This window comes from Nelusetta ayraudi, unplaced genomic scaffold (assembly GCF_046127955.1).
Source record: "Nelusetta ayraudi isolate G7.1 ecotype Tasmania unplaced genomic scaffold, CSIRO-AGI_Nayr_v1 ptg000021l, whole genome shotgun sequence".
NCBI classification, from domain to species: Eukaryota; Metazoa; Chordata; class Actinopteri; order Tetraodontiformes; family Monacanthidae; genus Nelusetta; species Nelusetta ayraudi.
The window spans coordinates 180,275-203,852 of record NW_027466071.1 but is presented as its reverse complement, the minus strand read 5'-3'; the positions used below and the strand labels follow the sequence as shown (position 1 = coordinate 203,852).

Here is a 23,578-nt window from a genome sequence, read left to right as displayed (position 1 = left end):
ACCATTATCACCATCACCACCACAGCTGCGCGGGGAGCCGCCTCACACGTCACGTCACCGCGAAGGGGGCTCCTTTCGCCGGTCAAGAGCTGATCCTGCAGGAGAAGACGACATGGGCGTGATTGACGCATCGCTCCGCCAATCAGAACTGCGCTGGATCTTCTCGCCGACCAATGGGCTGCCTGCTGGGCGAGCCGACAGCTCTTTTTTTTTTCATCGATGGATCATTTTGCAGCCGAGGAGCGTAAAGTTAAAAAGAAAAAGGCACTGGGCGAATGCTGGATAATTGTGTGACCAGAAGAGATGTGTCTCGTTTGACACTTGTCACGTGCCGAAGCGAAGGAATACGGCCTATTAAACAGGGAGAATTCAAGTCACTGGCAAAGGTGAGTTGAAATGTGTTTTTCCCCCCTCAAGTTTTCGTCAAGTTAAAATAACGTTGTTTTCTTGCCACTGCTCAAGTGGTCACGTCAGGAATATTGTCAGACTTACTCTTCAACGAACGTCATTTAACGACACTTTTCGACCGTTGCGTGAACCCGAGCCTGTGTTTGTAGTCGGCGAGGGTGTTAAGTGAGAGAGAGACAGAGAGAGAGAGAGTGGGAGAGAGAGAGAGAGCGGGGGAGATGGCTATAACGTGGCGTCTCAGCTAACTTTGCCAAGTTGCCGTCACCGTCAACAAACTGCTCAGTGAGGAAGAAATGCAAGTCGCTGCAACTCGGACCAACTTGCCGGTTTGTGTTGATAAATGCGAAATTTTTTTGTTTTGTTTTTGTACACCTCAGCGAAATCAAGCTTTTTCCTTTGAGTCCTAGTCCTAGTCGTGTGTAACATTTGGCAGTTTGTGGACCCTCTCTCCTCCTCCTTAGTACGGAATTCCAGCTCCTGTATTTTTTTTCTTTTTTTTTTATTTATTTATTTATTTATTTTTTTACCATTTAGATGATAGTATATACATCTATGGAGGGAGGGGGGGGGGGGAGTGCATGACAAATTACATCATTTCAGTGCAGCCAAATATATCCGAAAATCTGAGCTACAGCTCCCCCTCACCACCTCCTCCTCCTTTCCCGGACTCAGGTAGTCATGCATGACATTCCTTAGCACAGTGCTGCCCAGCCTCAGTCAGCTGGAAGATGTGTCTAAGCAGGTAGCGAAACGATGCTTTCGTTAAGGAAAAAAAATACAACTTCCTGCGTTGTCTGACTCCCCGTTGAGCTCCCAGGCTCTTTGGACTTTCCCCTAAACGGTGAGAAATCTAAAGCTTCGGTCTGCTTTCATGTTGCCGCGCGCGAAACCACTTCATGTTTTTTTTTGTTGGGTTTTTTTTATTTTTATTTTTATGAGAACACAGCAAAGTGGGAGCATTCGAGTGTGGGTGAAGAGGAGGGGACTTTAAAAAAAAAAAAAAAGTCTCCTCCAGGCGATTTGTTTCGCAAATAAGCCGGCGTGGCCTGTCTGCAAATACAGATGCTCAGCCTTGCGCTGCTGCTGTAATCACACCTAGATTCGAGGCAGCTTCCTCGCGTAAGCTCGGCGCATCAGAGTAAACACAGCGGTTAAGCCGGGCAGCATACCATTCATTTTCACAGAGGCGGTGATGGTTGTCGCTCCAGCCAGTGAGTGCAGTGGGGGAAAGGACACAGTTTACTAACAACAACACCAACAGCAACAGCGGAAGGCGCTTTTTTGGCAGGCAGATGTGTGAAATTGCTTTGATTGATAGATAGATGTACTTTATTGATCCCGAATTGGGAAACTACACTGTTGCAGCACTTAGAAAAAAAAAAAAAAAAAAAAAAAAGTACAAAAAATAAACTATACAGTTGTGAAAAATATCACTCAATATCAATCTATGTACAGCAAACAACCAAATCAGATGTTCAAAACACAGTCAAATTGTGCAAGAGGCAGGGATAAGAAATCTATCAATCTTAAATGAATGATACAATATATGCACTTTATTCATTCCTGTTGGGGGGTGGGGGGTTCACATTTTCCTGCAGCATCCACAGTTAAAGAGTCAGATAAGAACTCTCGATGTCAGTTGATATGCATTATATTTTTTGAATGCAGGCGCCAGGGTGCTGCAGTAGTTAGCGTCGCAGCAGGAATGCCGTCCCTCCCACACATGGTGCAAGAGGTCAACTGGTAACTCTGCAGTGTGGATGGGAGGTTGGCAGCTCGTCCAGGGTGTACCTAGCCTACGCCCCCAGACAGCTGGGCTAAAGCCCCCACCAGCCTGAGCGCAGGATAAGAAAATGGCAGGATGATGGTTTGCAGAGTTTCAGAGCTGTTATTTTACATATCATTGCAACCACTGGAGATACAAGCGTGTTGTTTCGTTTTCTGTTAAATGTTATTGAACTGGAACTGGAACTAGGATTAATTACCACTGTTGTGTTCTACAGAGTCTCTTTACAGGGCAACACGGTAAACAGTTTTAGTCCATGCTCGTCTTTCCACCCGGAACGCGTCTGTTTTCGATGCTGCGCCACCGTGTTCATGTTTTCACTGACTGCCGACACGTTGGGATCTCTGGATCTTTGGTGTGGTTTTAAAGGGTGGAGACCAGTGAAGAGTTACAGCCAAGACTGTGGCTGCCACTGTTTTTAAATGGGCTTTTTACACCCCCACCCTAACCCACCCAGTCCCCACCTCTTTGAGGGATTTATTCGAAAAAGGAAAAGAAGAAAAAAAAAAAAGTCATCATCAATCCTGTGAGAAAAACTGAACTTTATGAGTGAGGGATTTGATGCCACTTTGAAATACCAAGCTGCCTGCAGTGGCATCTGATGACGTTGGACTGACATGTAGTTTCTGTGCCAGGTGTGATGACATCACTCATAAAGAGCAAAAAGATACAGACCAGCTTTTCTTATCATTGCTTTTTGAGCAGCTTCCATTTGTACAGGTTTCAGATTTCTGCTCAGCGTGCGGCATGCGTGCGCGTGCTCATGTTGCTGTGCGTGGCTGAAGGAGAGCAACAATTTTAAATCCCGACCACAATCTGATCCACGTCTCAACACTGCAGACGTGGATGTTTTCTGTTTTTTTTTCTTTTCTTTTTTTTTTTCATTTTGCCGATCAGCTTAGTGGAACAAATAACACGGCACCGGCGTGTTTTACTAATGGAGTCGCACAGAGTCGGCTGCTCTCCTCCGACATGCCGTCAGTACAGGGAGTTTGTGGCAGTGGTTCATTTAATGCCGATCGTGGTGACATGGATGGGAGGAATCACTCTTCCTCCTCCTGCTTGTCCTCCGCTGAACCTGCTCGCAAACACAATCGCGGCGCTCGGCCCCCGGGATGCCCGTCCTCTCTTTTGTAAGCCCGCGATGCGATGTTTTCAGGGCCGGAGCCTGATTACTGTAATCCCGGCAGGAGGAGAAGATTGGGACGGCACACTGCGCAATGAAACATTCAGCCGCAGAGACGCGAAAGACGCTGGCTGCAGACTGCAAGTCTGTCTCTCCCTCGCTGCCTTTCTCCTCCAGCCTTTTGTTTATGACTCTCAGTCCGTGTGGTATGCCACTTGTCATTAAGTGCGCTCCAGAGTTCGCTTCAGTAGGATCCGAGTGCCCTCACAAGAGCAGCGTGCTTGTGTGAGCTCTAGAAGAGTTTCTGGAAGCTTTTGGGAGCTGCCACGTGTTGTTTTTTTTTCAGTTTTTTTTCCTGCGAAGCGACCAGTTGTTTTTACTGAAACATCTGACTAGTCTGGCGTGGAGCAGGGTGATGGGTTTTTCTCACAATCTCACAATGGCTTCCCAGAATTGGATCCTTTTTCTGCCATCAGAAAACGTAAAAAGTAATTAAACAGAAAAGAAACGGGCAGAAATATCAGAAAGTACCAACTTTAAATTCACAATTCTGCTTTAAAGAGTGACCGGAAGGAGAAAAAGAAGAAAAAAAAACCCAGAAGCATTAATCACGCAAAGGACTTGGTGGTAAAATTCTACAAATTAGTTGTCGGTCAGTGCAACTGATATGATGTGATATAACTCCTCAATCACATGCTCCACTTCAGCTCACCCTTGAATAAAAAGTGTTTACAAGACTGGAAGTCATTTCTGAATATAACACATTGAGCTGAAAAGAACACACTGCATCGTATGCAGACGCTTCCATTTCGTTTAATTTCCCGTTTTTTGACACATGGGAATCCAGCAGAAGGCGAGCGCAGCTCTTCTTTCCGTGGGTTTTCATTCCCGCGCCGCTCTTCCGCTCTTCCTCGCAGCTCATTAGGAGCACGCAGGTGTGCAAATGGCCGGCATCACAGCGACAGGCGGGGACGACTGACTGTCTTCCTTGCTGCAACGCCGCCTCCCCGGCGTGTGATGACACGCTCGGCCGGGTCTGTCATCAGCTGTATGGTGGATTTTTTTTTTTTTTTTTACCGCCTCCCTCCTTCCCTCCCTCAATCACCGCCCCACCGTTGCACTGCGACGATGGCACCTGTTAATTAGCAGCGGGCTTGCGTCTCAGCCGCTCATTTTTTGAAAGGCGTCTGGCAGCCCTGCGACCTGAAGTGCAGTTCCCTGACACACTCGTAGGGGCAGCGAGCGCCTTCGCTGCACTTTGGGCACGCGCAGTTGAAGCCGGGCGTTCTGACCGCGGGCATCGCGTTTGATGATGACGACGGCACCACAAGGCCGTGCAGGGTGTCATTTGTGGGAAGGCCGCTTTCAGTTTCCCTCCCTGATAAAGCAGGCGAACCAGCGAGGACGCACGAGGAACGGAGGAATCTCATTCAGCAGCCGGGGAGTCGTCTCTGCCCCACTTTACGTCAGAGGGGGGGGTCACCAACACGGTGCCCACAGGCAACCAGGTCGCCCACGATAGCTCCCGGGTTCCAAAAGGTTGCTGATAACTGCTTGATATTTTTCATATTTTTCAACGACGTCGCAAAGTGGCAGTTTGCAGGAGTCTCTTTTTTTGTTAGCACACATTTTCTGAAGGAAACAGAAGTCAAGGAGGCGGGACTTTCCTCGTTTCTGGGAGTTCAATGTGTTGTTGAAAATAAACAGTCCTGCAAAATATGAGGGCACTCTGCAATTGAAAGCAAATGTTAGAAAAACAAAGAATTATTTTGTTTCCTCTGTGCCCAGATGAGCACACCTTGGTATTTGACTACTGTGCCCCTCCCTCCTTCTTTTCCTTCCTTCCTCAGTGTTCTTGAACAATTCATTTGCAGAGAGAGATTAATTTGTTGGGTTGGGCTGGTAGTTGCTGCCTCAAAATGTGTCACTGCACAACCACGTGTCATACAACGGCACCTTTTGGTGCCAGAAGCTCGTGTTTTTAAGCTGTGCAGGAGATCAGTGGTTTTCAGACTGAGGTCTGAGGACGTCGAAGGATTTCTGGATATATTTCCAGGGCCCCCAGCATAACAGCAGGTCAACTGTTTTATCTTTGCTTGCCGTCACAGGCCACACAATGACGGTCTTTGAATTTTTCAATTCATGGCTTTTGCTCCTTCATATCTGGTGTGAGAAACTAGGACAAAATCTAAAAAATATAAGGCCCCATGACTCATAGGGCCTTACAGTGAGGGTCACTGTAGAATGTTTATTTTTTCAAAGGCCTTTTTGGGAAGCAGTGGGGTAATGGGATATAACTTCTCTCCTTCTTAACTCCTTAACATCCATTGTTTCAATTTTTTAAGACTGAAATGCTGTTTTCTCAGCTCCAGTGCGGGCCTCATCTGGTAGCAGCAGATCTGCACTAGCTAGTGCCGACATGCTGGACTTGCTGGTTTGGGTCCCCTGAAGTTCAAGAATCTTAGCACGTTTGTGGAGCAGATTCAAGGGTGGTTCCAGGCTTCACGTTTAGAGTGCAGGAAGTTGACTCTTCACCAAGCCCCATCCGAGGACTTTCACTTCCTCGTGCATTGTTAGCACCTCCACCAACACATGGGTGGTCTGTCAAGCTGTCAGCTGGAGCTAAGCGCTAGTGCTCATGGGCCGGTTAGCTCAGTTGGTTAGAGCGTGGTGCTAATAACGCCAAGGTCGCGGGTTCGATCCCCGTACGGGCCACAACCTTTTTTTACTTATGCCTCAGTGATATTCTGTACGAGGATAAATGATAAAACGACACCTAACAAATTCTTCAATGCGACACAAAAGGTACAACAGCCGCAAAAGCTCAGGAAGTTGACCCTTCAACAAGCCCCTGTCAAGAACATCCAGTGTTCGCAACTTTACTGACACATGGGAAGTCGGCCAAGCTGTCAACTGGAGCTAAGTTCTAGTTTCCGTGGGCCGGTTAGCTCAGTTGGTTAGAGTGTGGTGCTAATAACGCCAAGGTCGAGGGTTCGATCCCCGTACGGACCACAGCGTGAGAGAGCGTTAATCTCATATTGTAATTTATGCTGTTAATAGAATGGACAAGGATAAACGGTAAAACAACACCTAGCAAAATCCTCAATGACGGCCCGAAAGCTCGGCAAGTTAGCCCTTCACCAAGTCCATGGCAGCAATTTTTCTGACACATGAGAAGTCGGTAAAGCTGTCAGCTGAAGAGAAGTGCGAGTCTCCATGGGCCGGTTAGCTCAGTTGGTTAGAGCGTGGTGCTAATAACGCCAAGGTCGCGGGTTCGATCCCCGTACGGGCCATAACCTTTTTGAAGCGAGACTCAGCAGAAGGTGTCACTCGCTGGTCACTGTTTCTTTTAGACAGTCGTACGACCGCCGCAGAACTCATGAGGTTGAAACTTCCACCAAGCCCCTGTCGAGAACATCCACTGTCTTGTGGTGCCTTGCTAGCAACTTAACCGACACATGGAAAGTCTGTCCAGCTGTCAGCTGGAGCTAAGCGCTAGTCTCCATGGGCCGGTTAGCTCAGTTGGTTAGAGCGTGGTGCTAATAACGCCAAGGTCGCGGGTTCGATCCCCGTACGGGCCACAGTCTTTTGAGGAACGAGAGCTCATTCTGTAATAATTTTGCTAGCTATAGTGATCATATAGAAAATTTTCCTTGGTGAAAAAAAAAAATATCCCTAAGCCAGAAGCATGCTTTGCTGAACTGATTGACTGAAACTGCAAGAAATACATACATTAAATGTGCAGTTTGAAAACCAGTTGGAATCAAACTAAAGTGGTCTTGCTTGAATGGTTGCATTCTCGGTGGCCGGTTAGCTCAGTTGGTTAGAGCGTGGTGCTAATAACGCCAAGGTCGCGGGTTCGAGCCCCGTACGGGCCAGAAGCCTTTTGAGGAACGAGAGCTCATTCTAACCCTGAGTGAAATGGAATGTGCCAGGCTGAATAAAGTAGATCGAACCCTCTATGAACATCCTCATCAACCAAAATGCACGAAGGAAACCACGAAAGTTGCAAGATCCTCGGCACTGAACAGCATTGGGGGAGTTTTACCGACTTCATTACTTGTTGAGTTTTCCGCCCGGCTTCCCATCTCCTGTTCTGGCCGTGTGCCTGCCTGCAGGGCGGAGAACAAAGAGGCAGAGGATCTCACACCCCTCGTAGACAAAACAAGCCTTGACACTGTAGGATGAGTTATCCACTCCCAATGTGGTTTGCTGCAGCAGGGCCCCACTTGGAACTCCGAACTCATCGTTGCGGGGACGGAATACGTGGCAACGCGAACCGAGCCACAACAATGAGCTGCTTTCTGCCACTTGCGTGATGTCATGAGTCAGTCATCTCCTCCAAAGGCACCCCGGCAAGTTGGAAAAGTCCGGAAATAGCAACCCACCCCCCCCTACCCCCGCCTCATTTTTTTTTTTCCCCCTACACTCTGGGATAGAGCTTTGACAGAAACTGTCACCTCTGGATACGAACGTGTAGCTCATGCAAACAAAGGCAGGGCTGCCCAGGAATGTCGGCGTCTCATGCCCATGCAGGTCCTCCTGAAGCTCCTGCCTCAGCATGCTAATGACATTTCAGCAAACCCCCCCCCAAAATAAATCTACAGCCACAACAAAGTCCCAGTGACCTTTGCCCCTTAATTGCAGGTGATAATACAGTACCATCATTTTTGCCCGAGTGTGAATTCCGATGCGCTGGTGGAATTTTGGCATCAACGGAGCCTCCGACAGAACAGTGAGGGTCTTTGTCTTGGTCATAGCCCCGGGTGGTAGCTCGCATTTGACAAGAATGCCTTTTAAGCAGTTGAGATGTCATCTACGCTGTAATTAGCTATACCTGACTTTCTTTCAATGGGAAATGCACAACCGTTTTCCCAAACTGTGGGAGTGAAGTTCAGTCGAGGGCGGCTTCGAGTAAATGTCCTCATTTTGGTAAATTCTACAACTAAACTACAGCCTGCTGTCGGCGGATGTCATTTCCAATTTGTTGCTCGTGCAATTACTGCAGCAATGAGGTTAAAACTAGGGATGCACAGATACCGGGGCTGAGTAATCTCACCGTGCTCGTCAAATACCTACCGATACCAGTTGTGCATGTAAGGAACTGCAAGGTCGTTGGTCGCAGCGATTTCGCAGAGCAAGCGAGAGCCGCTCTCGTCAACAAGGCAGTTTTTTTGTTTTGGCAAACGCTGCTAATTAGCATTTGAAAAAGTGGAGAACAATTCAACACACGGTTGGGTTAATAGGCCTCTCTTCTCCCGCTCTCCCTCCCTCCCATCCCGGGCCGTCGGTCTGAATTAGCTGAATGGTTCAGACTCGGATGTTGACACCGGACTTAGCAGACCGTGACCAGGACGCAGCAGTGCTCCTCGGCCGGGTTTGCCACGTGCTTTTGGGGTTCGCGGGGACCGCGTTCTGAGTGCCAAGTGGCTGATATACGATGCATGGAAATTAGCACTTAAATCTGCTTTTTGTTTTTTTTTGTTCCTCGAACCCACCGAGTTCATGAAGTTTGTCTTTCTCCTTCAGGAATGTGTGTCAACGCAGTTGAGCCCCTTCACGCCGCCGACTGAAGAGCTCGTGTAGGAGGATCGCCGCAAGCATGGACGTGGAAGACTTTCCTCCCCCGCCTCCCGAGCGTAAAGTCAACACTTTTGCCTTTTGCTGCTTTCACTCTCTCGTGCTGTGCGCTCGACTTTTGATTGTACCTCCATATCTTCTCAGAAGCGCCTTCCTCGTGAAGTTCAAGGGTTTCAACACTTATCTGTGGAGCAGAATCAAGGGTGGTTCCGGTTTGAGAGCTTACAAAAAAGGCAGAGCTACAGTAGGTCACGTTTCACCAAGCCCCTGCTGAGACCTTCCATGGTCCTGTCCCATGGTAGCAACTGTGGCTCTGCACCGTGCTAAGTGGCCGGTTAGCTCAGTTGGTTAGAGCGTGGTGCTAATAACGCCAAGGTCGCGGGTTCGATCCCCGTACGGGCCACAACCTTTTGAGAAATGAGAGAGCGTTAATCGGTTGGTGCGGTCTTGATTACAACACCACTGTCTAGTGCCTTCTTATCAACTTCCAGTAACTGACTCATGGAAAGTCTGTCCAGCTGGAGCTAAGTGCTAGTCTCCATGGGCCGGTCAGCTCAGTTTGGTTAGAGCGTGGTGCTAATAACGCCAAGGTCCCGGGTTCGATCCCCGTACGGGCCATAACATGAGAGAGCGTTAATGTCATATTGTAATTTATACTGTTAATAGAATGGACAAGGATAAGTGGTAAAACAACACCTAACAAAATCCTCAATGACTGCCCGAAAGCTTGGCAAGTTAACCCTTCACCAAGTCCTTGGCAGCAATTTTTCTGACACATGTAAAGTCCGTCTAGCTGTCAGCTGGAGAGAAGTGCTAGTTTCCACGGGCCGGTTAGCTCAGTTGGTTAGAGCGTGGTGCTAATAACGCCAAGGTTGCGGGTTCGATCCCCGTACGGGCCACAACCTCTTGAGGAACATGAGGGTGATATCTCGTTGTTTTACTTTTGCCTCAGTGATATTCTGTGCCACAATGAATGGTAATGGGAAGTTGGTCAAGCTGTCAACTGGAGCTAAGCTCTAGTCTCCGTGGGCCGGTTAGCTCAGTTGGTTAGAGCGTGGTGTTAATAACGCCAAGGTCGCGGGTTCGATCCCCGTACGGGCCACAACCTTTTTGAAGCGAGACTCAGCAGAAAGTGTTCCATTTGCTGATCACTGTTTCTTTGAGACGGTCGTATATACAGTAGAACATATACTCCTTGATTACTCATTACACTATAAATTAGTTTTTTCTGCATAGCCTTTAAACGCAGCCTTTTTCCTTTACTAATTCAGGCTGATTGAACACCTCCGCAGAGCAACGCTATGAAAACACCAACGCCTCAGTCACCACGTGGCCACAGTAGCAGACACTCGCTGACTGTTGCCTTCGTCACGGCCGGTTAGCTCAGTTGGTTAGAGCGTGGTGCTAATAACGCCAAGGTCGAGGGTTCGATCCCCGTACGGGCCACAGTCTTTTGAGGAACAAGAGGGCGCTAATCTCACTCTGTAACTTCTTCTCATGCAAAATACTAAGTGAAATGTTGTGTCGTTGAATTTCACCTTTGCAACCATGCTCCCATCTTAAATAAACCAGAGCTCCACAGTTCCAACCGCGGCATCCTTTTGCAAGTATAAGTGCTGAACAACATTAGTTTAGTCTCACTCTAGTCTCCAAAACAATGCATTTCAGTTCATATATATATGTATATATATGTATGTATATATATATATATATATATATTTATACATATATATGTGTGTGTATGTGTGTGTGTGTGTGTGTGTGTGTGTGTATGTATGTATGTGTATGTATATATATGTATATACATATACATATATATACATATTTTTTTACTGGGTAATCTAGTCTTCGTCTTAGACTTTCTTTGTCAACACTGTGGCCAAAAATTTCCCTTCTATCTAAAATATCTAGCTGAGAGCTAACACGGAGGTCGGACACACCTTTGCGCTGACAGAGTTGTATTTATCGCTTTTTGGGGGCAGTGCTGTTTTTAAAGGAGAAGATTACAGCGTTGGAGCGACGGTAACACCTGCTGGCCTTGTGTGGGTCATCCTGCGGTGGGACAGCCTCGCAGGGACTCGCTGGAACTGGACGCTGCGAGATTCCTCCGCTTTGTGCTGCGGCGGGGAGCGCTGTGGGCCGAGGAATCGAGTAGGAAGGAGGCCCGAAATGTGCTGCAGCGCCGCAAGTGCCGGACAATGTGCCTCAGTATTAGGCTGAATACCTCACACACACACACACACACACACACACACACACACACACACACACACACAGACACAGGCACACACACACACACACATATACGCACAGAGCCTGCGGGGATACCAGCCAGAGAAATGCTTCGTCTCCAGCTGGCCAGTCACTCGCTTTGTTGTCGGGGCCGAGATGCTGGAGCTGATTGTAACCCAGCGACTCGTGTGCGAGCGCCCGCAGAACAGAATCCATATTGTCATTATGAATTGACAGTGGACGCCGTGCCAAGCGTCTGCATGTGCGCGACCCCGTCATCTTGTGTTTATCGCACATCGCGGCAGATGGGAGAAAGGGATTATTGCAGTTCTCATTGTCTTCTGTCTTACTTCACAACAGTTGACGCCCAGTGGGTTACATAATTGCTATGTTCAATCCATGTTCTCCCTCTGTGTGTATTTCTTCTTCTTCTTCTTCTTCTTCTTCTTCTTCTTCTTCTTCTTCTTCTTCTTCTTCTTCTTCTCCTTCTACTTCTCCTTCTACTTCTCCTTCTTCTCCTTCTTCTTCTTCTTCTTCTCCTTCTACTTCTACTTCTACTTCTACTTCTTCTCCGTCTCCTTCTCCTTCTACTTCTACTTCTACTTCTACTTCTTCTCCGTCTCCTTCTCCTTCTCCTTCTACTTCTCCTTCTCCTTCTACTTCTACTTCTACTTCTTCTCCTTCTAATTCTATTTCTACTTCTTCTCCTTCTCCTTCTACTTCTACTTCTTCTCCTTCTCCTTCTCCTTCTACTTCTTCTCTTCATTGCCCCTCCCAATCTCCTCGGGTCAAGGCTTTGATTTGAAAGCTGGACCGTTTCCCCCAAAAGCATTGGATTTGTTTTGTGCGTCCGTTTGCGGCAACGGCCCACAGCGACCGTTTGGAAAAGCGACGCCAAGCAAGCACGCAAACAACACAAAGCACAAAGGTTCCCGCGGTCACAGAAAAACTTGCCAAGTCATAGAATTTGCAAATGCCATTTCCAGACCTGAAGAAGTCATAGAATTTTGACGAATCACTGAAAGTTGGCAGAAGTCTGTAGAAAATAGATGGATGGATAGAATTTGACCGTGCCCGTTACAAAGTAGCAGAATCAGTTTGTTTCATGCCAACTTCAGCTTTTGCGCCTCTGCAGCCTCCTGCGTCTCCAACAATGCAAATGTACACAGTAGCTGCAAAAATATATTGCAAAAGCGAAATTTTGCAGATGCACACTGGCTTTAACATGCAACTAGTGTTCATCCACAGGTGTATATATATATATCAGTCATGTGCATTGTTGCATGTGTGCTACTGAGCGGTCAGTTGCGACTCGCCATCGATCGAGTCAAGCGGCATCTCGTTTTACTCACTGGCACAGACGAGCGCTGGGCATCGACTCTGCAGCATCCGAGTTCACCACAGGTCACCAGGGGGCGATCAATCACTGGCACATTTAGCACATTTAGCACAGCGGGCTAGCTGTGCCTTATCTTGGCGTCCCACGCCATTCATTGCCGCGCAGATGGAAAGAGTCTGATAAGCATCTGCTGGCACTTTTACTCTTTGTACCTCTCTTCATGTGATGGACTAGGGGTGGAGGGAGTACGGGGGGGGGTCACAGTCTTGACCTCGCGCCATTCGTCACGGTCTGTTCCCTCCAGCTGACTGCAGGGCGGAACGACGAGCTGTCGGAGCCCCTGGGAGTCGCGCTAATGATTTACAGCGGCCGTGACAGAGACTTCAAAGATAAGAGGTCGCCCGTGATTTAGGCTGAGATTCACCTGGCCGCTCTGTCGGCGGGTCGTTCTCACTCGGGGGCGTAAAGTGTAAACCTCCCAGCAGATGCAGAAGGGTCCAGTTGTGTGAATCTGGCAGGGAGTGGGTGAAAGTTCTGGGAGGCGCAGCTGATTTGTTCACGATTTCCAATTGCTTTTTTTTTTTTATAAATGTTGTTATTTCATAAAATTAGAGTTTCAAAAAGAACTTTAATTGATTTTTAATACATTAAATGGCACCTCCTGCGAGTGGAGGAGCGTGATTTGCTGGCCAGGTGGTGATGAACAACTGTTTTATCCAAAAACATCCTGGCGAAGGGCAGATACCAGCAGGCGAGCCGGCCTCTTGCAGCCGGGAGGAGACGCGTTGATGTTGGCATGTGAAGTGTTGCCACAATGATGCCAGGCTTTTCCCTTTTGGAACTATTGTTTCCAAGTGGAAAAAGCTGCAGGAAGCGCCGAGGGCTGTTTTGCTTGAAGAGATTCCAAAATTCCAAAATGCCGAAACCCGGGATCGAACCAGGGACCTTTAGATCTTCAGTCTAACGCTCTCCCAACTGAGCTATTTCGGCTTGCTGTGATTCCACTGACACGTTATCTGCCCCATGGTGGTTGAGCCGAGTGGTCGACCGGGGCACTTTGATGTTCCAGTCAGGATATGAGGGTTGGACTTTTAGACTGTGAGCTGAAACGATCGACTAATGAAAAGCCGAGAAAGAATTTCAGGTATGCTTGCGAGGACAAACACAAACAAAGATAGGGTATCATCTGAGAAAAAAGTGCTTCCTGAGCTACTAGAACCAAAACTTTGAAAGTAACCAGAATTTTTAAATAGGAACTATATTTTATGTTGAATTAATGGAGTGGCACAAAAAGGACACACAAAGGAAGTTTTATTGTGAAAGCAAATATTAACTCCAAACGTCTCTGCTTCACTCTTAGTTCCGCTGCTTTGCTAAATAATTCGTAAAATACCTTTTTTTTTAAAAACCATTTAGCCCTTAAGCCCATAAGATAAAGCCAACTCATGAATGATAAGCCTCCTAATTTCTGAGCTTTTTTTCCCTCTTTCTTCTCTCAATTAACCTTCGCCGACTAAGACGTGCTCCCTCTTCACATTATCAAAAAAAAACAACAAGAAAATCAGAAAATCATCCCCGGGGGGAGTAACTCAGCTCCTCTCTTTCCTGCCGGCCTGTAATTGCCTGGCGGAAAAAGGAAAAGCTATTTGTCGTTCCTTCCCGGTCGGCTGCCGAGCGCCGGCGCTGGTGTGATGCCTTTAGAAAGCGACCTACATCTGACTGTGCGTGAGTGCGCAGGCTGATGGGCTTTCATTCGGGTGTCGACCCTTGAGGTAAAAAAAAAAAAAAAAAAAGAAATTCGTAAGGAAGCAAACTGTTTGCAGTCGGCCACACCCTTAATTATAAGGCTCTATTTAGGTCAGGCTCAAACAGCCCGAGGACGAGATAGTCCCACCCGCAGTGTCGCTGCAGCCCTCGCTGAGAGAAGCTGCAAGTGATGAGATATTTTAATGAGGCTAAATGCATCCTGTGGATTTAGCCTGACAGTATACAGGAAAAATGCCTTCTCATCCATTTAAAACACTGACACTCTTCATTTGCAATATACGTTTTTTTAAATTTTTTTATCAGTTTTTATCAGAACTGTAATATTAAGTCATACTGTTAATACTATAATACAAATCATTTCTTGCTCTTAATGGCCAATTCCAATTGAACTAAAGTCACTGGGTTATTTAGATTTTTCTGAACCAAATTTGGTCTTGTCTTGGTCTCGATGCTCTCTAGTCTTGATCATGTCTTGGTCTCGGTTGGTGCGGTGGTCTTGACAGCAACACTATTGTTACCTTTTGCACGTGAATATTCTTCAGGACTCCGTCTCTCTGACCCCCCCCCCCACCCCACCCCACCCCACCCCACCCCGCAGTGCTGGACGGCCGCGGCGCCTCGGCCGACGAAGACGAGGGCGAGGCCTTCGACTTCAACGACAGCGACGGCGACGGCGACGACTGCGTCCAGGTCGAGGCCCCTCCCCCGCCACCTCCGGCGCCCCCGGGCCTCGACGGCCCGGACCCTCCTCCTGCACCTTTGACTCCTGCTCCGTCAGCAGCAGACGCTCCAGCTGCCGCCGGCAGATCCCCCCCGGCGGGCGCAGCGTCGGGCCGACGAGAGGAGACATCTGCTGCCGACGACGAGGGGCCGGATTTACCGCCGCCCCCTCCTCCACCTGAGGCCAGCGCGGATGACGGACAAGCAGGTTTGCAGTGTTGACAGTTGCTTTGGTCGCTCTGAGTGACAGCACACACACACACACACACACACACACACACACACACACACCCCTGCGTAGGGCAGCTTATTGAGATATTGGATGTCGGCAGATTGTGCCCTGGATGCGTCCGATACTTCCTGACGGCAGCCAGGAATTCCTCACATTCTTTCCCGCGTGTGTGTTTGGTCTGTGCTATCTGGCCCTAATCCAAGCTGCTTTAACTCCCGACAGTAAAGCGGGAGGGCCGGCGTCTCCGGCGACACCGCGCACCCCCTGATGTCACGAGAGCTGCAGGTTGTCGCTGAGAACTCTGGGCCAGTGGACGCAGACACAACTGCATTGAAATGAATCCAAGTCGGGGGAGAAAACTGAGCCGTCTAGCCGATTTAGCTCACGGTTTGGTGTAGTAAAATTAATGCATGGGCACTGAAAATTATGAGTAGCATATATTGCAGTGATAATCACAACCAGCATGGTTTTCATCATCTTTTATGCAAGAAATTCAAGCCGAGAATGCAAGCTAGAAATCAAGCACCGTAACTGGTCGATTTGTTGCAACGCTGCGTCAGAGATCGGAACTCATGCGACAACACAAATGCTGGAAGTTCAAAATGGAAACAATGAGAACAATGGGAACAAACTGGAAAGACTGGTCTGAAAAAAAACTACGATTGAGTCGGTGGAATCAACTGTTTTGGAACGTGGTTGTCGTCTCTCTAAGGTGTCAAAATATTTCTGCTGCAGGTAATTGTGGATACACATCTGGACTCTACTGTTACTACTATAATAATTAAAAAAAAAACAAATAAAAGCCTTCAATTAATTTTAAAAATAGACTTGTTGTATATTTTATCCGTTTGTCAGTTGCGTGGTGTCCTCTGTCTTTCCCCAGCCGTGGACGGCCGTGACCTCTCCGCCGCTGACCCCCCTGCCCCGCCAGCGGTCCTAGCCAGCCCCCCCCAGGGCAAAGTCAACCCCTACTCGGTGATCGACATCACTCCGCTCCAGCCGCAGCTGCTCGAGCAGAATCACAGCAGTCCGCCGGCGTCCCCCTCCTCGCCGACGCAGCCCGGAGGACACGAGGGCGAAGAACCGGACGGCCGCCGCGGCCCCTCGGGCGTCAACTCGGGCGTCAACTCAGGCGTCACCACGGGTGTCACCTCGGGATACTCCATCCCGGTGCCCTGCGGCTATGCCACGCCCTCCGGCGTGCCGCTCATCACGCCGGCCTACACCACGCCCGTCATCATCAGGCACCTCTCGGTGGAGGAAGACGGTAAAGCAGAGCCTGCTGCACTCAAAAAAAAAAAAAAAAAATGAAATGAAAGAAATAAAAAATGAAAAGTAAAACAACAGATAACTAATAATAATAGTAAGGATTATTATGTTAAAATGACAATACAACAATAAATCTGAGATGGGAAAATGAGATTCAGAGAAAAGAAACAACGAAGCTGAGGCTTAATATTGTAAATGAGAATAATCCTGATTCATCTTTATTTAAAACATTGCACAGTTCCCTTTAAAATGTCATTCTGTAACCAGAGCATATTCTTATTTAAGGCATAAAGGGTGATGACACATAAATGCAGGGCTCAGCTGCTTCCATCCCCTCTCTCTCTCTCTCTCTCTCTCTCTCTCTCTCTCTCTCTCCCTCGCTCTCTGTTTTTCCTAAAGCCTTGGAAGAAGGAAGTAGCGACTAAATTTAGCCCTCCCCAAAGATCCGCGCTGGCTGCGAGGATTTTCCGGTTTCCCTAAAATCTAATAGCAGCCGAGTCCAAGCCTGCGGCCTGGCAGGCCGAGGGGGCCTGGCTGCACTGTAATTATGTCAAGGAGAAGCGCACCAGTGAAACGCTCAGATCAAGCAGAGGAATTCGAGAGGAGTTTTAGCCCACTTGCATAAAGCAGCGCCAACACGCTCTGATTGCTGGCCGTCTTAGATATTTAACACAGTTTGTCAAGAAGCGAATGGCTCAGGTCAGTGTGACGTGGCAGCTCTGCTGCTGTAAAGCCTTGCGCAGGAGATTCTTTGCAGTTTATAGAGTGCCGTCCTGTCAGTGCTGCTGGTGGTGCTGGTGGGTGGGTGGGACTCAAAAACACGTTGTCATGCACTCACTTAGCAGACTTGCATTTCAAGTGGGTGCACACTTCGAGTGAAATTTGCAAAGTTGTCTCTTCAGGACTTGATTTTCAAGACCCACCTCAGGGAGATCATCAGTGACACCTAGTGGCTAACAGTTTGACAAAAGCACAACATTAACTATTAAAATCAAGGCTTGAAAGATTCAAATGAATGATTTTCGACAGTAATTTTGATCTGCATTTTTTTATTATCATTATTATTATGATTATTATTATTATTGTTATTATTTGTATTTTTACGTATTATTTGTGTGGATGAGTAGTATTTGGGCTTCTCTCTGTTTCTCACACTGTCTCCTCTTGCCCCCCCAGTCACTGTGGTTGGGACTGCCGGCACCTCTGTTGACAGGTATGAGACACATGGACCATTATATTAAACAGACCTATGTGACATTACAGGATAGATGCAAAGCATCCAGTTCACCAAGTATTTAACCAATACTTGCATACATATGTATATATCTCTCTATATATATATTATTTATATATACTATGTAGACTTGTATATAGATCCTTATTTTACTCCACATAGTTGCACACTGTTTACTTGTTTACCCCTTACTTTTTACTTATTCTGTAGTTTCTTTTTGTTTGTTTTTTAACCTAAGTAGTAGAAATAGAGAAAAATCCGTAATGAAATTCCTTGTTTGGCATGTACAAAGTTGGTCAATGAAGCTGATTCTGAATTTGATTCTGATTCTTTCTCTTTTGTTGAGCTGTTTTTCTAAAATTATAGAATGTTTTAGTTTCTCCCCCACTCAGTTTTCTCTGAAGTCGTTATTTGTCTCAATTACAACAAAACTGTTTCCCGTTTCTCTTCCAAGTGTTTTCAGTGAGGAGCATCCACCCATTCGAGAGGAGGACGCCTTGGCTAAATGGGTGTCAGATCCTGCCAACACGGCGTGGATGGAAAGTGAGGATCACTTCTCTCTAAACGTACTCATGCCTTCAATTTCGATTCTGTGTGCTTACCACTGACTTTCTTTCTTGGACGCCGCTGAATTCCCAGACACTTCCTTCCCTCTTCTTTTGAGGAAGTGGATACTTTTCTTTGCACTTTTTCTTTTAGGTCGACTTCGCGCTGCAGCCTGCGTGTCTGCCGCATTCAGCGCCGGCACTGCCATGTTAGAAATCATGCGTGATTAATCTGTAACCTGTGCTTCAGACCCAGATGAGGTGATTTACGATGACGTGCCCAGAGAGAACTCGGACTCCAACACAGGTCGGTCACTTCTTCCCTTGCTTTTCGTGTCTACCTTTACCCCAGCGCTGCTCACTTTCTAATTCTCCCAAACTTTGGTTCCGTTACTCCTCCAAGTATGGGATTAGTTTTCAACGCACATTTGTTCTCCCGCTCCTCAATTTGTCTCCGCACAGACCCCGACGAGATGATCTACGATGACGTCGAGCTGGGCGAGGAGGGCGGTGGCAACAGCTCGCTGGACAACGGCTGGAGCTCCAGCGAGTTCGAGAGCTACGACGAGGCCAGCGACGGGGAGGGGCGCCCGGAGAACGGCATGCCCCACGCCTTCATGAGAGGAAAGCCCCCTCAGAGGAAAACCCATGTGTGTACAACAAGTCGCCCGCACTCGCATACATGGCACTGCTTCCTCCCTCTGGGGGTCAGTGCACGCCACGTATAGTCCTGTCAGCACAGCATTCATGTATCAGTGCACTGGGATAAAAGGCAAGAGAGTATTTTCCAAAGTAATCACTGATATTCTGTTTGTCCCTCTCGCGTATTCTGTCACAAGGTTGCGTTGCGTGTCTTGTTAGTTGAAATGTAAGTTGAGAGGCGAAGAGTTCAGCGCTGTGGTTTTGAGTCAGCTTCTGCACACATGACTGCGGTGGGTTGGCAGATGGGTTTTGAAAACCTCACTGTCTCTCCGCTGATGAGCGCTTTCTCACAGAAACCAAATGTGTGTTGAAATTTCCAGTTGCCGCACAGTGCAACTGAAGGCGGACCCAATAACTGCAAAGCTGTCTTTGTAGAATATTATGCAGAATGTTGCTGATTCTAATTGGTAAGACACATAAACACATTAAAGGTCCAATACTGTGGCCACTCTCATATGTTTTATTTTAATCCTAGTCTGGCACTTTTAATTAACCAAAAAGCCTGGATATAAATATAGATGTCTATCTGTAGATCTCCGTAAAACAACTTATTTAGCCCTCTGTTTACAGCCTCCTACACAAATGCTCAGCTTCAGCTTCCTGCTAAAACGGATGCTCTGCTGTGCCTTCCACGTGTCTGGAAGGAGACAAAACCAATGTGGCCTGCCGGGGCTGTTGTCACGAGCCTTGTAGCATTGTATTGTATACACGCTCCTTGTGACATCACAAAGGGCTGGTGTCCAAAACGGCGTTGCAGTGCACAGTTAAATTAGGGAGGAGTTCTCTCTTCTGCGGTGTGTTCACTGACAGGCAGGATTTATCTTCTAATGTTAGAAATTGTTGAGGATTTTGCAGTATGGGACTTTGATGATTCTCCCTGAAGCCCAAGTTGAATTAGCCGACGGATCGTTTCTAAGAGAGCGAGACACAGAGTGGACGCTGTTTTGGCGACGCCACCCAAGCGAAGGGACCCCGTCGCCGTGGGTGGGTGTGCCAGCTCGTTCAAGTGTGATCACGACCAGTAACCCTCCGTGCTCTGCTTCTGTTTAGCTCTCTCAAGATCTGACGCGCTTGAAAGAACACTATGAGAAAAAGATGAAAGATCTAATGGCAAATACGGTGGGAACGGTCGAGCTGCAGCAGCTCAAACAGAAACACGAGCAGAAGGTAAAAAAAAAAGAAACACCGGGAGAGCCTCGCCTCGCCTCGCCTCGCCTCACCTCACCTCACCTGTCTGCGCTTAGACAAACTAGTTCCAGCCTCTTCACCTCTCAGTCCAGCTTGAACACTCACTGGGCATCTCACTGACTCCTCTCCATCATCCTGCTCTCATGTGAATGACCTGTGGTGGTGGTGGCGGCGGCGGCAGTGGCGGTGGTGGTGGTGGTGGTGGAAGTGGTGGCGGCTCCGGTGATGGTGGTCTTGCATCGTTGACTCGCCTTCCTGTTGGCTGCACCGGCCTGTTGTGTTCATGAATGTTACTGGCCAACGACTAAAACGAGAGCGGCACATGAAACCATCCCCCGTAAATGTGAACCCGGCCACTGTGTTGACAAGCACGACGACAACTCCCACTAATAATGTCCCTCGTTTGTTGTCACCTCTGCTTCCATCCCATGATCCGCTGTTCATCTCCCCTTAACACGCCGCTTCTGTCCTGCCTAGCTCAGTGTTTTTAACCATATAGGTCTAAACAACGCAAACTAGAAATGAATGAATAGATAAATAAATAAATAAATAAATAATTAAAAAAATAAAATAAAATAAAATAGTAATAAATGTCAGCTTTGTGTCACATCGATTGCTCATGTTCCTACTTTGTGTCGTCCAAGATGCAAAAGCTGGTAAAGGCTGCCAGGGAGGGCACCAAAGACGGCCTGGAGAAAACCAAAGCAGCAGTGAAGAAAGGACGCTCCTTCATCAAGACCAAGTCCTTCTGTAACGGTGGGTGGTATCCAGGAAACGCTGTTGCTGCCTTTAGAAACATATCAGGTTTTCCATTTCTTTCAGCATGGTGGCACATTGACATTGAAACGCAGAATTGTTCATTCCTGTGTACAGAGAGGAAGTCGACCTGTTTCGAGGACGAGGAGTCTGAACTCTTCATTGAGGTGGACTGTTTTAATGTGGAGTCGGTACTGAGTCCAGCACCAGAAGGTCTCTCACAACAACAGGTATTAGATCATTTAGCCAGTACGCATCATGTCTGTCACCCTCTGTCTCTGGCACTGTGATTCCTCACTGTGTGAACTTGCTGCTCAGCTAAACCGTTTGTCATCTTTTCCTCCCCAAGCTGGTGAGAAGATGTATCCTGGGATCCATACTGGAGAGCGAGAAGAACTACCTGGACGCGCTGAAGAGGATCTTGGAGGTGAGTGCGTGCGGCCGCTCCACTTCGAAGTTCTGTTGATTTTGTTTTTGTGACGCTCGGCTGCTTCTGCCCCCGCTGCCTCAGCAATACGAGAAGCCCCTGTCCCAGATCGAGCCCAGGCTGCTGAGCGACAGGAAGCTCAAGATGACTTTCTATCGCGTGCGGGAGATCCTGCAGTGCCACTTCCTCTTCCAGATCGCCCTGGCGAGCCGAGTGGCCGAGTGGGACGGCCTGGAGATGATCGGGGATGTTTTTGTGGCGTCGGTGAGCCTGAGCGGAAAGTTCTGAAGCTTTTTTTTTTCTTTCTTTCTTTTTTTTTTTTTTGCAGCTTGGATTTTAAGAGTTTAAAAAAAAATGACCTTTCTGATTTTAAATAAACTTGGGTTAAATTAAAAAATACCTATTAATTAATTATTACTTAATTGGATTTCAGCTTAAAGTCAGACTATGATGTTGTAATAAATATATTATAAAGTCATTCTATTGCAAATGTGTCACTATAGTATACAACAACACACATTGGTATAATTTTATAATTGACATTAATATTTTTTATTTGTTTAGATGTTTCCTATTTATTGGAAAAGAATTGGAAGCTCTTGATTCAACAAACTTTTTCCTCTCCCAGTTATTACAATGTGCTGGCCCTTCAAGTTTACTGTGTGTGTGTGTGTGTGTGTGTGTGTGTGTGTGTGTGTGTGTGTGTGTGTGTGTGTGTGTGTGTGTGTGTTGCCCCCCCATCAGTTTTCAAAGTCCATGGTGCTGGACGCCTACAGTGAGTACGTCAACAACTTCAGCACTGCGATGGCCGTGGTGAGGAAGACGTGCGCCTCCAAACCAGGCTTCCTGGACTTCCTCAAGGTATCAAGGACAGTAAAGTTGAGAAGAAAAAAAAACTTGAATGAAAATCGCTATTGATGATATTGTTTGTTGTGTTTTTGCAAAGAAAATAGGTTTTTTTTTGGGGTTGACGTTGCTTTTTCTCCTGAGTGACCATAGTCTCTCTCACCTGCAGCATCGACAGGAGTCCAGCAGTGACAGGATGACTCTGTACGGCCTGATGATGAAACCCATCCAGAGGTTCCCTCAGTTCATTCTGCTCCTTCAGGTAAAGTAAAATTCGTCTTAATCTTCCTTTTTTTAAAAAAAAAAAAAAAAAGGAAAAAAAGAAAAGAAAAACCAACTGCGCTATATTTTCCACGGCGCTGTATTCATGTTGGCCACCAGAGGGCGCACATTCCATATAAATCAAGGCGCTGTATTTTCAATGGCACCCATGCAATGGCTGGCGCAGGTCTGAAGAGTCAGTGTGTTTCCTCAATTTTTTTTTTTTTTTTTCTTTTTTTAAAATTCCTCCTGACTTATTTAATATTTGATTTATTAAGTTTTTTTTCTCTTTAAAAAAAACAATAAAAAAAACAAACTGTGCTGAGCTCACTCATACGTCTAGCGTTTGTAATCCGTGTTAGCACTTTGCATACGTCCTCATTCAGTCATTGGGGTTTAACTAATGCCTGAATAAAGTAAGTGAGTTGATGACAGACAGAAGGGAGTGAGAGAGAGAGAGTGCTGTGTCTGCTGTTTCATCCCGTCGGTGGAGCGGCTCCGGGAGGTCCGTCCTCCTTACTCCGCTAACGTGTGACTCCTCCGCCAGGACATGCTGAAGAACACGCCAGTCGGCCACGCCGACCGCCTGCCCCTGCAGATGGCCCTGACCGAGCTGGAGACGCTGGCGGAGAAGCTCAACGAGAAGAAGCGGGAGGCCGACCAGCGGTGCGAGATCCGGCACATCGCGAAGGCCATGAACGAGCGCTACCTCAACAAGGTCCGAGGCGGGTTTAGCCACACTCTACCGCTTTGTGTGTAGTACATGTGGTCACTCTTTCTGTTTCGCAAACGGACGGAGGAAGTGGTCAGGGTTTACGACGCCCTTGTTGCTCAGTCACGGTGTAAATATTTCTCAGATTTGTCTGATTCTTTCAGCAAATGCTGCGACTCTGTCGTCTCCTCGGCGTGGGCGGCCGTCAGAGGTGGCAAAAGTATTCACATCCCTAAAGTAAAAGTACAGATACGTGTTAAAAAAAATATACACATATATATATATATATATATATATATATATATATACTATGGTGAAAGCGAAGCCTGATTGAGCTCCTTTACTCAAGTAAACGTGAGAAACTACAGGTTCTAAAATGTACTTTGTACTGTAAAAAGTAAAAAAAAAATCTTTTAAAGACTTTTAAACACTAAAGTAGTCACATGCG

General features: G+C 47.3%; 1 protein-coding gene and 11 non-coding genes across 13 annotated transcripts in view; 11 read left to right on the top strand and 1 right to left on the bottom strand.

Moving 5' to 3' along the window:
* The first annotated feature begins 226 nt into the window (after positions 1–226).
* arhgef10 (Rho guanine nucleotide exchange factor (GEF) 10) overlaps positions 227–23,578 on the top strand; it is a 50,641-nt gene continuing 27,289 nt past the window's right edge. Inside the window, exons 1-16 of one of the 2 annotated variants that reach the window (XM_076027476.1) lie at positions 227–386; positions 8,850–8,959; positions 14,837–15,166; positions 16,074–16,457; positions 17,636–17,672; positions 18,148–18,236; positions 18,489–18,545; positions 18,701–18,888; positions 19,991–20,107; positions 20,773–20,884; positions 21,002–21,114; positions 21,234–21,311; positions 21,396–21,575; positions 22,056–22,172; positions 22,327–22,419; positions 22,966–23,136. In XM_076027476.1, coding sequence (XP_075883591.1) covers positions 8,923–8,959; positions 14,837–15,166; positions 16,074–16,457; positions 17,636–17,672; positions 18,148–18,236; positions 18,489–18,545; positions 18,701–18,888; positions 19,991–20,107; positions 20,773–20,884; positions 21,002–21,114; positions 21,234–21,311; positions 21,396–21,575; positions 22,056–22,172; positions 22,327–22,419; positions 22,966–23,136 — 2,103 coding nt within the window. In that variant the 5' untranslated portion in view covers positions 227–386; positions 8,850–8,922. The remainder of the gene's footprint in view (positions 387–8,849; positions 8,960–14,836; positions 15,167–16,073; positions 16,458–17,635; positions 17,673–18,147; positions 18,237–18,488; positions 18,546–18,700; positions 18,889–19,990; positions 20,108–20,772; positions 20,885–21,001; positions 21,115–21,233; positions 21,312–21,395; positions 21,576–22,055; positions 22,173–22,326; positions 22,420–22,965; positions 23,137–23,578) is intronic. The other variant, XM_076027478.1, reaches the window with a different exon arrangement.
* trnai-aau (transfer RNA isoleucine (anticodon AAU)) lies at positions 5,962–6,035 on the top strand. The gene has a single exon. It is a non-coding gene; the product is annotated as a tRNA-Ile (tRNA).
* Positions 6,259–6,332, top strand: trnai-aau (transfer RNA isoleucine (anticodon AAU)). Its single transcript has one exon. It is a non-coding gene; the product is annotated as a tRNA-Ile (tRNA).
* trnai-aau (transfer RNA isoleucine (anticodon AAU)) lies at positions 6,540–6,613 on the top strand. The gene has a single exon. It is a non-coding gene; the product is annotated as a tRNA-Ile (tRNA).
* trnai-aau (transfer RNA isoleucine (anticodon AAU)) lies at positions 6,828–6,901 on the top strand. Its single transcript has one exon. It is a non-coding gene; the product is annotated as a tRNA-Ile (tRNA).
* On the top strand, positions 7,125–7,198 carry trnai-aau (transfer RNA isoleucine (anticodon AAU)). The gene has a single exon. It is a non-coding gene; the product is annotated as a tRNA-Ile (tRNA).
* Positions 9,230–9,303, top strand: trnai-aau (transfer RNA isoleucine (anticodon AAU)). Its single transcript has one exon. It is a non-coding gene; the product is annotated as a tRNA-Ile (tRNA).
* trnai-aau (transfer RNA isoleucine (anticodon AAU)) lies at positions 9,444–9,518 on the top strand. Its single transcript has one exon. It is a non-coding gene; the product is annotated as a tRNA-Ile (tRNA).
* trnai-aau (transfer RNA isoleucine (anticodon AAU)) lies at positions 9,726–9,799 on the top strand. The gene has a single exon. It is a non-coding gene; the product is annotated as a tRNA-Ile (tRNA).
* trnai-aau (transfer RNA isoleucine (anticodon AAU)) lies at positions 9,929–10,002 on the top strand. The gene has a single exon. It is a non-coding gene; the product is annotated as a tRNA-Ile (tRNA).
* On the top strand, positions 10,273–10,346 carry trnai-aau (transfer RNA isoleucine (anticodon AAU)). Its single transcript has one exon. It is a non-coding gene; the product is annotated as a tRNA-Ile (tRNA).
* trnaf-gaa (transfer RNA phenylalanine (anticodon GAA)) lies at positions 13,389–13,461 on the bottom strand. The gene has a single exon. It is a non-coding gene; the product is annotated as a tRNA-Phe (tRNA).